This window comes from Lissotriton helveticus, chromosome 5_1 (genome assembly GCF_964261635.1).
Source record: "Lissotriton helveticus chromosome 5_1, aLisHel1.1, whole genome shotgun sequence".
NCBI classification, from domain to species: Eukaryota; Metazoa; Chordata; class Amphibia; order Caudata; family Salamandridae; genus Lissotriton; species Lissotriton helveticus.
The window spans coordinates 114,487,199-114,501,076 of record NC_136065.1 but is presented as its reverse complement, the minus strand read 5'-3'; the positions used below and the strand labels follow the sequence as shown (position 1 = coordinate 114,501,076).

The 13,878-nt window shown below is 42.1% G+C and overlaps 1 protein-coding gene across 5 annotated transcripts in view; it reads right to left on the bottom strand.

The window, feature by feature from the left end:
• Positions 1–13,395, bottom strand: part of DENND1A (DENN domain containing 1A) — a 1,341,914-nt gene extending 1,328,519 nt beyond the window's left edge. For all 5 annotated transcript variants that reach the window (XM_078641835.1, XM_078641836.1, XM_078641838.1 and 2 more), the window contains exon 1: positions 13,213–13,395. In XM_078641835.1, the coding sequence (XP_078497961.1) occupies positions 13,213–13,229 (17 nt within the window). In that variant the 5' untranslated portion in view covers positions 13,230–13,395. The remainder of the gene's footprint in view (positions 1–13,212) is intronic.
• Between the last annotated feature and the right edge of the window lie 483 nt (positions 13,396–13,878).

Sequence of the window (13,878 nt, the reverse complement as noted above, 5' to 3'; positions counted from 1 at the left end):
TGACTTTACAGCTTGCATCTGTTATCCTGACTGTTGTTTTCCTTGGCGCACCTTCCCCTGGAAAATACCCAGAACCCCTTATCCACTAGTCCCTGCTGAGGAAACACCCGACCCACAACTCTTCCTTTAATTGGGGATATTTGTACTTGTAGGTATCAAAACCTAGCCTCGCCGGGAGCCAGCGTTCACAGGTTTGTCCCTAACACTTCATCTTAAAAAGCAAATGTATTCCCCAGACAAAAACAGTGTTTAAACAGTCAAGACATTAGTTATAGGTAATACTTTTTTAATATAGTCTTTCACGTGTACATAATGCTTTCTTGGTCATATATAAGGTAATACAAATACTTTAAATACTTCTTTATTATAACTTTGCAGCATTCTACAAACTAATGTACATCACAGCTTAAAATCAAAGGCAACGTCAATATCTCTGGCTAAACACTTATAAGGTCCCCAAGGCGAGACCTTTTGGCTATGCCAATGCTTGTTATCTCTGTCCATGGATTGGAGGCCTACTGTCTACTTATGTAAAGATCCACCTCTAAGCACTAACCCAGATCCTAGCACTAACATTCCAAAGAGAGGGAGAAGAAGAAAGCAAGGAAGCAGGAGAGCAAGAGTGAGATGGCGTGTGTGTGGGGGTGGCACCTGTATGTGGTACATGCACAGTGTGTATAAGTGAACCAGAGTAATGGGGGCCTGTGTGTTCTGTTTCGGAGCACCCTGGCCTGATGCACAAGACCTGGGTGAAGTTTTGTTCCCAGACAGTGGAAGTGCATTGCTGATATTCCTGAAGCTGGAAGGAAGACACCTACTCATTAAAGTGGGGAAAGTGCGAAAAGAGGAGACAGGGTTCTTTTAGAAATCTGATTATGTCCTTTTGCCGAGAGCAGCTCCTCAGTGGTCTGTATGAGCACTGCCATTTTTGGCAGATGGTAGAGGTGAATGGTGGGACTGTGGTCTCTGTTGTTCGGGGTGAGAACGGTCTTTTAAACCCTTGGATGGGGGTTTATTTCCCACGCTATGCAGGAGAAATAAACGGCCGGCGGGATTCGGATGGCTACCGGCCGCCGTGCGCTCATGCCTACCGTGACGCATGACAGCCGGGAGCCGTCATGAGCATACAAGTGTTTAAGTGAGGCCTGCATTTTGTCTCTTTCAGTATCACTGTTAATTGTGGATGTTGATAACCAGGTGCAGAAAGTGCACACCTTTATGTGTACTCCATGCTGGAGACTATCCTGCTTTGGGGAGCATCATTCTTCACAAAGGGGGTGCCTGGAGAACAACCTGGAGAGGGCACTTAAAAGAAGATCCTCCCCAAACCATTTCTGAAAATGCAGACAAATAATCCACACCCCCAGTCGGCCTTCACTATACAAATGTGGGATTCCCTGACTCGCACGCTGTTCCATATTTATGTTCTCTTTGACCAAGGAAGGGAGTGCTCCACACAGTACTCACAGTATTGCTGGGGAACCAGAGCTGAAGTCTGCCTGACAGCCAACTTCCCAGAGGTTAAGTGGCATCGTCTGGAGGTTTGCCTGGAAGGAAGATGCGGTCCCCTGAAGCAGTCCCCCTTACCAAATGTGCCTGTAAGGTAACCTGCTGTGGAGAGAGGGGCGAGGCAGGCCAATCTTGCAGGAGGTTTGATTGTCCAGAAATAACCAGAAGCGGCATGATACGGTGGCATGAGGGTCCATCCGACCAAGCTGAGTAGAACGATCTGCATGGTGTAGATGGACTGCCACCATATTACACACCTCTTCACTCCCCTCTTTTTACCTTTCTTCAGTTTTCTTCTGGAACAGCCAGTAAGGCAATGAAAGAGTACTCTGGGATCCAACAGCAATGCTCTAATCCAGATTTCACTGATTAATGCATATTGAGGGGCCAGAGGACATGATACAGGCCTAAAACCCTCGGTGTACAGACGAAGGAACTGTGCAGTTATGTGTGAAGTCATGAGCAGGGCATTAGGGAGAGATATGGTTGAGCTGCTTACAGTGACTGCCAAATTATAGTATTGTTTTTAAGATTTGCATCATACTCATAGTGTCACTTCATCTAAGATTTTCAGGGGATTGTGTACTTTTTTCAGTTTTTACATCAAAAGGTATTTTCTAATCCAATTAAAGAACCATAAATTCCCTTTAACAACACTTTTCAGTGAACACAAATGTAGACATATATAAACATAAATATATTTATTTGTTTATAAATTGGCGGGAAAAGGGGAACTCTGCCCAGGATAGAGATATCAAAATGTCTGAAAGGCACTAGGAGTGGAGGAAATCTTTTTACAGTATAAAACGACTCGAGGCAAGGATATGACAGGGCGGGACTGGGAACTCAAAGCAGCCCTGGCAATTTTGTTGGACTAGCCCCCAGTGGGTGGGGGAGGGGGCATGCAAATGTGAATTACTGGTATTTTTGTTAATGGGGGCCGTTATTGCAGCACCGCTCCAAAACCGGCCCCCAGTAACAAAACTGCCCCCCACCCTTTCAGTCTGCCTGGGAAATGCCCGCCACCCTGTATGACTATTCCAGCCCAGAGACTGGAGGGTGGTTCTGTAGTAGCACGTGAAATTATGATTTCATAGAATTAGTATATAACATCTTCTTTGACGAACTGATGGAGAGAAAGATAGCAAAGTTATTTGAAAAGTCCTTGGGCAGACACCGAAGCAGAGCTAACAAATGCAAGGGATAAGCATACGGAGACATAGGCCTGTGTGTCGAGTAAGCAGGTGAACTTTTAAACAGGATGAGCCTACTAGTACTACTTAAACCTCAAATGTTGTGATTCTACCAACTCCGCTTTCTTTAAACGCTCCTTTATCTGCAGGAGGTAGCAACTGGTCTGTGATTGGATAGGGCAAGGAAACATCAAGCATAGGTCTCAACACAGCTCCTTCCAATTTCCTATCTTGAGATTCTACCAGCCATTCCATTGCTAAAAGTTTACAGCAAAAACCATGCGGCTGAATCCCCCACTGTGTGAGCAAAACACTCCTGGGAACATCTCAGACAGTGAGCAACGTGAGCTATGAGCAACCAGCTCGCTGAAGGAACCCGATCCAAACGCGTGCTAGTCATCGGCTAAGCCATAGAGACCTCAGGTGGAAATGAGTCACCTGATTAGTCAGAAACAGTCACGTGACCAGAATGGTGAGGCAGGGAGATATCATTCTTTTCAGTCAAGCTCCCCATTCTACGACACAGTACGATGCAAAATATTTTAGTCGTGCCTGAGCATCAAACAGTTCTCAGCTAACCCCACTTTCAATTTAAGAACTGGCAAAGGATGTGTATACATTTTTTTCCAAACACATCCTGCCTGTTTTTCTTGACCATGACACCATTCCATATTTTCAAAATTGATAGTCCATGACACTGCCCTATTCCACACACAGAACAAACAGACATATCAACAACATTACAGAACCTGAGGTAACCCATTCCCCACAAACACTGCCAGGTAGTCATCGCACAAGAAACAATCCTAAAATAGTTACACAAGTAATGTGGGACAGCAAAGCACTTTTCTTTACAATAAATCAGTCATATTAATGAGAGGAAGTTAGCATTTGCACCACTTACATTAAAAGTGCTCACTCACACCATTTCCATATGTATAGGCTACCGAACATTTCTCTATATATATATACACAAGTTGCATATAAATGTGTTTTATACAATGGTGGAGCCTTTGTGTAGTTATGGTTAGACCAAAGTGTTGTAGTGAAATGCAGTTTTGATTTCTATTGGGCACTTCAACGAATCTGCACAAAACTTACCAATAAAAAATGCATTCAATTTGGGTTCGAATATTTTGTGCAGATACATCATATGGGGGCCCAAAAACAGAGATGAGGTCACTAAAGTCATTTTTCAAATATTTATTCCAAAAGGATGCGTTTGTCTTCAATACAGGAAAACGGTTGAAAGCAATAACGCAAAATTTGGCATGAAAGTAAAACTTTACCCAAGGAAGTGTCTATGTTCGGTTTGAAGTAAATCAATTCAGTAGTTTACGAGAAATTACCGTTCAAAATATTTTTGGGGTGGGTTAAATGGGTTTAAGAAAAGAATGATATTTTAACAGTTGGAAAAAGAAAGAAAATATATATATAAATATATATAAAAAGCAAATACACACACACACACATTTATATACATACACACACACATGCATATATATACATATATATACATATATATACAGATATATAGATTTATATCTCACCTACTGGCGACAGCCAGTAAGTACTTATTGTAAGGACCAACGTTTTCCCATTAACAAAACGTTTTTATTTTGCTAATAACTTTAGTGCCATTTGACGATTCTTCATGTCATTTTCCGAAAAATATGCCCTACATTATCTAGTTCTGCATGGAAAGTTTCATGGTGATCTGTCAAGCAGGGGCAGAGAAAAAGAGGGGGGGTCCCAATACGCTTTTGCCCCATGCAATGCCTATGGGGATTTTGCTTTTCTTTAACACAACTACAACCTGACCTAATTTTGCATAAAGGTGGATAGATCTTAGACTAGAAAGAGCCCATTTGTAATCTGATCAGTAGTTTCCAAAGTTATTTAAGGGAAAAATATTGATATCTAGGGATGCGGATCCTTCATGGATCTACCCACGGGGATAAATAGATCCGGGTGAAAAGCAACAGGAAAGGAAAAATGAGGCTGCCTTTTTGTTTGTTGCTTGGCCCAGGGGAGGGAAAAATAAACTGTGAAATATAAAAGGGGTCAGGATAAAGGTAGCCTGACACCATCGGGCACATTGAGGGAGCCCAGAGGGACCCCTCATAGGCAACAAATTGGCCAAAAAGTGTTTTAGGCCCAAATCAGGTATTTATAGGTCCCCGCGGGTCACAGGCCCAGTGTGCAGCGGTGTTTGTAATAACTTACGGTATTTAGGCATTACTTTATGTTAAAAAAATATAGACATTCACTGACAAAAACAAAGGTTACAGTGACGTTATAGTTAAGTTCACGTTTCACCCACACAAAACAATAGAAATTTGGAAGTTATAGTTATACTAATCTGAAGAAACTATAACTTGGTCCGTTAAGTAACTTAAGACCATGAGTTATAATTTCATAAGTAGAACTATAAGTATAACTATACCTGCTGAGTTTCTATGATTTTGCATGGGTAAAACATGAACCAAACTATAACATCCCTGTAACCTTTGTTTTTTTCAATGAATATAGATAGGATAGATATACACATATATATTTATAAACAAAGACGTAAAAAAGTATATGGAATTCATTTAGATTATCCACGGTTATCCTGAAAATCTGGAATGCATCCAATCTTCCTCCATTTACCTGGGACGCCAATTTCGGACCAAATGGCACATATTTTTCAGTACTTTGTTAAATCTACAGTCAGTGCTTTAGTGGTGATCAATAATAATCAACCGGGTGACCCTTGTGAGGAAAATGTCTCCTAGTCCTGCTGCTACAGTCTGTATTTCTAACAAATTGAAGGCAATTTTGGCTGAAACCAGTATTTCACTATTTAAGAATCGGGCAATGCCTGAAAGAAATAGAAATGTGTCTAAGTAGATCACACGTCCAGCTAACATCCAGATTTCTGAAATTCCTGAAGGACGCTTTTAAAGTCATGAATAAGAATGCCCTACCCGCATAGAATTGGAAATCCAGTTCCTCTTATGTTTAAATACAGTATTATACCCCTCACTCATTCTATATGTTTTATTATAATAGCAGGTGGGCGACTACAAGGGCTTGATTCAGCTATTTGGATCCCTACTATACTTAACCATAACACCAAACTGTTGCGGTTTTTCCACGTGTCACACTGCACTTTTACGGTTCTTATTGCACTTTTATCAGTCCTCGGCAAGTAATCTAGGTCAACATATGGGCAATATGATGGCATATGTACGATAAGATAGACCTCAACACCACGCACACTTTATACTCCCTAAAAGAGCAGCCAATGGACCATTTTGCAAATTGTTTTACAACTACGTTAGAATGGAGTGATTTTGAGGGAATGTTTTACTTACGTCTCATTTTAAGAATGAAGTTAGCGATAGCTTGAATTTTGATGCCAAATTGTTACAATTTTAAATAACTAAAAACAATAAAACTCTTACTTACCGATTTGGTACCATTCAATCACGTGGCGTAAATGTAGTCTAGGAGTTACGTTTCTAATTATGGAACCAATGGTGCCAGAATTGTAGTTACAGCTTTCCCCTTTGTGCCACCTTGAGCAAACCACCTTAGCTATCTGTGCCTCAGATCACTTATATATAAAATTGAGGTTGCTTTAATACAAGCTAAACTCTTAAAAATAGCGGCAAGTACCAAAAAAATAAAAAGGACAGCTTTAAGATTATTCCAGAACAAGGTCAGAGATTTCTGGGACACGCTGCCTTTTCAAATTCACAAAGGTGCTGCAAGGTTACACTCAAGAGAGGCCTTGTTCTCACTGCACTGCTTAGAAAGATCTCAGCTTAGAACTGTACGCGGCTTTTCCCTGTTCATCCATCTCTGGTTTACAGTTACATTTTCTACTAAAAACACTTATTTAAATTTATTAAAGCAGGGCGCATACCCTTTATCTTATATGAAATAGGTTAATGACGATGTACAGACATGTAATAACACAATATGCAAAAAGCAGCCAGCTAAACAAACGTATGAGTATACAACATACTTAAAACATGCACGTCTTTAATTATAAATTCCATGTTTGTGTTTTCAGGAGTAAAACCTGTATACTATGTAATTTTTCCCATCATTTACATATCTTCCCTTTTAGATCCCTCTGTAAGGCTTTCACATCTATGACAGGAAATAAGCACCATCTCAGTCCTGAATAGTGGGAGGGGATTTGGCACGCGACTCACGACAAGGTAGGTCCTGTGACCTGGCATCCCCGCTCAATCACAAACAACATTTCCTGCCAAAAACTGCTTTTTCCTCAGATCTCTCAGTGCGGCGTTCATTGTGCGTGCTTTGAAAGCAAAGGGTGGATGGAGACAAGGGGATAACTGGTTTTGCCCTGTTAGGTCCTGTGGACCAGAACCACTGTATCTTTATTTATTTTATTTATTTATTTAGGACTTGTAATGCGCATGGCTGCCTCAGCAACGAGGCGTCCCAGCGCAACCAGAAACCAAAAGCAAAGACTAACCTAGCGATTAAACATCAGATAATGGGAACAACCAGGTTTTTATGGTTTTGCAGAACATCAAGAGATTGGGAATACCTCTAATGTGCGCTGGGAGAGATTTCCAAAGTTTAGCCGCTAAAAGGCCGAACGAACGGCCCCCTGCCATCGCTCTCCGAACTCGCGGAACGCAGACAAGCCGAAGGACGGCAGATCTCAATGCGCGCGCTTAGGCACATAGGGCATCAACAGGCAGGATAGCCCAACAGGGGTTTGGTGCATCCAAGTTTTATGTGAAATGCACAATACCTTAAACTGAATGCGCTCTTCGATGGGCTGCCAATTTAGCTTGGGGAGCCCATGCTCCACCGAGCAAGATCTAGGTAAGGCCACTAAAAGACGCGCCGCCGCATTCTGTACCCTCTGTAGGCGTTTATTGCTGGCTTTGTTAGCGCCTAGGTATCTTGCCCCACACATGCCAAAGTACCTCTAACAAAGAACAACATGTGCATCCCCTCCATTCCTCCATGCACCACCTCAAACACACATACACAAGCCAAAGTCACATCCCTGTAAAATATTCATGCACATCCAGCCCACACTGTTGTTGCAATCTTCCTCAGCATGTACCTCACTGCTCCCACAACAAGCACATATATGTTCATGCTGACCAGTGCACATTCCACAAGAGTTCACACAGCAGACATATCTGATCTAATCACTGCAAACAAACTCGAGTCCAGCTTTACTCCAGAGATCTGGTTCACATCAGTCACCATGTATATTACGGCTGTCCAGCTCCCACAGGACTAAAGTATCCAGCACACTGAATGACCTAACCAAAGTGAAGGCAGCATTGCAAATGCCTATCCATCATCACGGGAATGCACACTTCAGTACCAACCCATCTTCAGCCTCTTCGAGGTTACCTCCTGCCACCTTATTTGATTGGCCGAACAGTACACCATATTCCAACTCCTTTAACATTCCACTTGGAGCCAATGCGGTCTTCAAAGATGAAAATGTAGCCTTTGTTAGTGCACCCTCAATGAACGACATGTACCAGATCTTCCTTGTGGACTTCAGTCTTTCCAACGATGGTTCCTCCAGAACCTCGAATGACGACCTTTTCAAACTCTTACGCTCAACACATTGCACTGCCTCCACACAGGAGAGCATTCTGACTATTGTATGCACCTCTTTAACCAGACTAACCAACTCCCAAAAAAGGGGCCAGACATACCCCCACATTCTTTCACCAACTACAAACTAAGCCATCAAAGCAGAGAATAAGATACTTCAAACAGTTCCTGACAAATGCTCTCCTTGGCACTCTGGTATCCCTGGCAGCCAAAATGATTTTAGTGCTGTCATTAAAAGATGATCCAAAGTAAGCAGATCCAAATCCTTGGTCTGTCTCCCTGGGCATGAATCTGTAAAAATAACAATGATTCATCCCGACAAAGGCGCAAGACGCCGAAATGCATTGGGATCATTGAATTTATAATGTGATGCATGAAATGGAATACATTACAAGTATAAAATGTTGAAAAGCTCATAAGATTGATGTGAATACAACATCGTTCATGAAAGAATTGGAATAAAAAGAAGGAAAGAATTCAAGTAATATTCTCAGTATCTTTATTGATTAAAATAACTGGATATCCAGCAAATACAGTGCCCAGGGAGACAGACCAAGGATTTGGATCTGCTTACTTTGGATTATTATTACTCACACTCCAGAGCGGGGAGTGATACCCGGGAGCACTCAAAACGTCAAGAATTGTAAAACTCTCGCAGTGCACGACAATCACCCATTTATATATGTCATTAAAAGATGCTCATCGAGATGGGAGCAAATGGCAAACCATATTCAAGAAGTGATGGCGAACACAAATGCACAAAGACCCGAAGAACCTAGAGGTCTGCTGCGCCACACACAGACAGATCATCACAGTGTCATGTTTCCAGAAGACAGTAATCTAGGATGCCACAAACAGAAGCAGGCAATTCTTCAAAGTGTTCAAGCGCCATCTTATCTCTATGCCAAAGTCCCCACTCAAACACTCCAAGAAAAGCACAGCAAATGATAAGGTTTCAAAGACAAGATTGACTAAATCTGACAATAAATCAACAATACACTCACATCTGGCATCGCCATAACTACATCACCAAAGAGTATATACGTGTGGACCATGTTTAACCCATCTCTCAAGTGAAGATTTAATAAAATATATTTAGTCTCTAATGTCCTATTCATGTGAAGACAAGGTCATCCCTTCATCGTCATAAAGGAAATCTTGATTTTAGCTTTGATTTCTCTAACCTTGCTGCCCCAACACTCCCTGCAAGTCTCATATTGGTACCACTCCCTGACTCCCTCTCCTCTTCGTGCTTTCACACTTCTTTCTAAATACCGTGCCCTATCAGTCTCTTCTTATGCACTACCCAATGTTAAGACCCAGTCATATGCTTTACACCAATGCTGTGTGCCCAGCTTTGCTCTACATAAGTCACACACGCATGATTTCAAAAGGGTAAAGATAAAGTCCAGTATTATGTTTATTTCATTTAATACAAGTCCCTTCCAATCCATGCACTGAAAGGATTATTATTTTTTTTAACAGTAAATATAATCTCTTCCATTTCATCACATACGAGAAACAGACCCTATCTGACCAAAAGATTTCTCCAAGGACATCTGTAAACTACAATTTTTTAAAGTGCAAACTAATTTATGAAAAAAATCTCTGAGACAAATCAATTAGTGAAAAAGAGAATTTACTGAATTGTTTAACTACCCAATCTGTAAATCAGAATTGTATGAATATTCATGCCCAATTTGTAGTGTGGCAAATAAGAGTGATAATTCAGAGTGCAAAACCTGTGTTCTACAACATGCATGTAGAAAAGTAAAGAATGGATATTTGAAAAGGACACGCAATATAAACTCAGAACAGGGTCCTTAGCTATAGAAATTATTGGATGAACTGAGCCAGTTCACATCCCGCCTTTACCTTATGTTTTAGTGCCTGTAAGCGAACAAGAAGTGCAGAATAAAATAAGAGCATGCTTATAGTTCCATAAGATCACACAATCTCCTGCTGGAAAATGAAGGGGGGATAAACTCTTCCCTTCTGATCAGCACCTGAACAACATGAAAACCACAAGCTGCTTAAAAATGGAAGAGGGCCATTTGGATAAAGAAAATTGCATTAAATCCTGTAATGGGAATAGAAAGACTGACAAACAAAACTACAATGGGAGGAGGGCGGAGGCTGTCAACCAAGGCCACAGCTATGTATTTGTGAGGAAGAATATCCAGAGAGGATAGAAACACCTTAACTCTGTATATCACAAACATAGCAGAGACCCCAAATAGAGGGATCACAACAAGAAGAGCCCTTTTGTCAGATATGGGCTAGTCCCCGTCTCACTAGCCAAGTGATTCTTAGAGAGTCCGTATATTAGTAAACGCATAGAAATCTGGTGTGACGACTGTCTTGAGGTAGCCAAGCAACATTCCCAGTTGATTAATGTCCGATTTACATAGCACAATTCATAATAAAGCAATTGGAGTGTTCACTGCCTGTGAGATATGCTCACGTTTGGGGTAATTTGTAACTCAACAAGGTTGTTCCCACCTTGATTAACATTCCCCAATTTTATTTTCTGATATCACCAATGGGTGAGAAACAAGCAGTCTCTCTCTCGGCATGTAGCCATCAAAATGTGCTTCAGAGGAAAGTTCCAAGTGCAGGATTTTGATGATGACTTTTGGATCTGTACAAATCTCTCTTGCACTTCTGGAAGGGTTCTCTTTGGCTGCCTTGGGCCGGTCCAGTATTTGGAATATGCTACTGACTGATCCCGCAAATGTCTGCCTGACCTGCCTTTCTCCCGTCTGTCTTCAACCGGGATCTTACCTCCCTGAAAAACTCATGCGTGACCTAGTTATCAAACCTACTTTCCTCTGAATTATACTTGGAAAAACCTCCAGTCTGTCTTTGTTACAGGACTGGTTCCACAAATACATGCCTGTCCTAGTTAGTTGGCTTTGCTCCCAGGTACGCTACTGCTTAAACCTGCATACACTTTCTTGAACAGGTTTCTTCACACGCTAAGCATCAAAGTTCTCCATTCCCTCACGTGAGCCACAAAAAAGCTGTCAGTGACTGTGAGTCCTAGCCAACTGCCTAAGGGAAAAGGCATTTCCTCAGACATTCTCTTCCATTAGAAATGAACAAAGATGTAGCCCCCCAGTACCCAAGCCTGGATCTGCTCCCAGTTTCTTCCAACACCCCTGACCCAACAGAGTGCTCTACCGTCTCCATTACAATTAATGGACCACAGTTAAGCTGTCTATATCAACCGGTACACTAGAGACCCCCTCACTCTCCTCACTGTATAGAAGGTCTGTAGTGCAGCCTTTTACCATAGACATGGTATTGTATTGGTACGTTCCAGTCGGAACCCACAGACCCATGCCAGAAGCCAGTAGGAATGAGCACACATCTAGTGTCTAACTCTGTCCCGAGGCGATCTCACTGGTTGCAAATCCCAGAGGGTAAAACACAGAGCTATCTCTGTTCTCAAACAGCCCTACGAGCAGTTCCATCAAAGAACAGGACGACTCCATCTGTGCCCTTCTCTCGAAGCTATGGGTGACTGCAGCTTGCGACACACCCATTCAACCAAATGGTGTGCATCAGCTACCTTGTTACGTCATGAAGCTACATGAGTGGCTGCTTCCGCTCACTTGCACTAGTCACTTAATGACTGCTGGATGCACAGTCACACCAAGTGCTACTTGAGAAACACCAGTATGAAACACCTTTGCAGAACAAAATGTGCCCTCTGCCCTTCATCTCTGGACCATTCAGCCCGATGGTAGAACTCCCCCACTGCCTGGCTTTTCACTTCCCACTCTCTCACTGATCCTTACCCAAGCTTGTGAACTCAAAATCAAGATATACCTAATTCAACAACTCCCAGCGATTATCATGCAATTCCTAGTGGCTTTGTCACCAAACCCACCAAATGCACCATCTGGAAAACCCTACTGGACTCGTACTTTTACATCTTCCCAAACCATTAAGGCACATCACATTTCACTCTGGAAAGTGTACATTTGCTTTTAATGTTGTACTTATAGACTTAAAAGACAAACATGTAAAGTGCTATTGGCTAAGAAGTCAGGACTATCTAAAGGTACTTGGAGGATTGCACTCAGTAAAATCTGCACTGTACGTTTATCAATGTTTAAGGAGTAGAAACATGAGGCACATTTTGTTTATTTTGATTTTAAGTGTGTACAAATCTCCGATTTATCTAGCTCCATGGATGCCTGCAGAACAAACTTCCAAACAAAGGGCAGCATTCCTTTGGATAGCAGAGGTACGAGTGAACCCTACTCCTTAGAACTGTGCTTATTATTGAGGACCATCTACCTTTAAAAAATCTTATACCTTAATTTTGTAACAACAATGAACTTAGCTGAAACTGTATAGACTGCTCTGTTATGCATATATGGTTATATAATGTCCCTTATACCGGTTTCATGAGACAACCCATGTTGCTAAGTGTACAATATAATCTTTATTATGATTATCATTACAGTTTGTGTGTAAGGCAATGCAGGTCTGGTCTGTACAAGTAAAAAAACATTACAAAGAAAAAAAGAGGGCAGAAAAAACATGCTAGCAATCAAATCATACCAGCGCACAAAATTACATTACATGGTATTAGAAAAATAGACCTTATAGATATATAAACAACGCTAGAGGAAGCAGAGAACAGGGCTCGTGGGTGTGAAGCACTGGATGTTTTGTTTCTGAGTTCAATGCAGAATGAATAATAACAAACCGTAGGAGCAGCCAGACATGGGAGAGCGCAAATGCTACAGTGTAACGAGGGTTTGACAAGTGCCCTCTCTGCAACAAGTACAAGCCAGGAGACAGAGGCCTGCTGTAGCCCAGATCACTGAAGGTGCCATGCTTTTACATGCCAAGCAATGGGAATAGAACCCCGGGCACTTACTTTATCCTGGAGCCCATGTCTGCTCCTCTGGGTGCTGCTGTGGGGCTTCAGGTGCCAGTGTCTCTCCTCTGCCTCTGTCTACACCAGGCTGGCAGAAGCCATGGGCAGCAGTCGCACAGCTACAGACATCTTACACGACTAGACCGCGAACTGGAAAATAGGCGTGGTTGTGGCCATGTTGGATGAGGATACACCAGCGATACCTCTTGCTCCAAAGAGGAGACGAGAATTTACTTACCCCCAGCATGGCCGCCACTGAGCCAAGATGGCTGTCCAGCAATAAATTAATGTTTACAATGAGTAGTCTAGTATATATGAGTCTCCAAAGCATACTGGGAGTTGTAGTCTTTGTGTCACATGATCGACGTCCGGACCAAGCGTAACAGGTGCCAAAAAGAACTATATTTCCCAAGGTGCCACGCGAAAGCTGCCTTCTATTCGAGTCTGTGCTGGACGTCTGCACATTGATATTCTTTCGCAACGGGACGCGCGCGGGTGCTACTGGGAGAGTCGTGCAGCTGTTTTAGGAAATCATGTTATTTATTTATATGTTTTTTAGCCATCCTTTATCACGTTGGTTTCAACATCTACACAACGTACTTTGAGTTTCTGTTGGTCGACGTATGCTTCTCTCGGTGTGCACGCGCTTCTTCTCAACTGACTGCT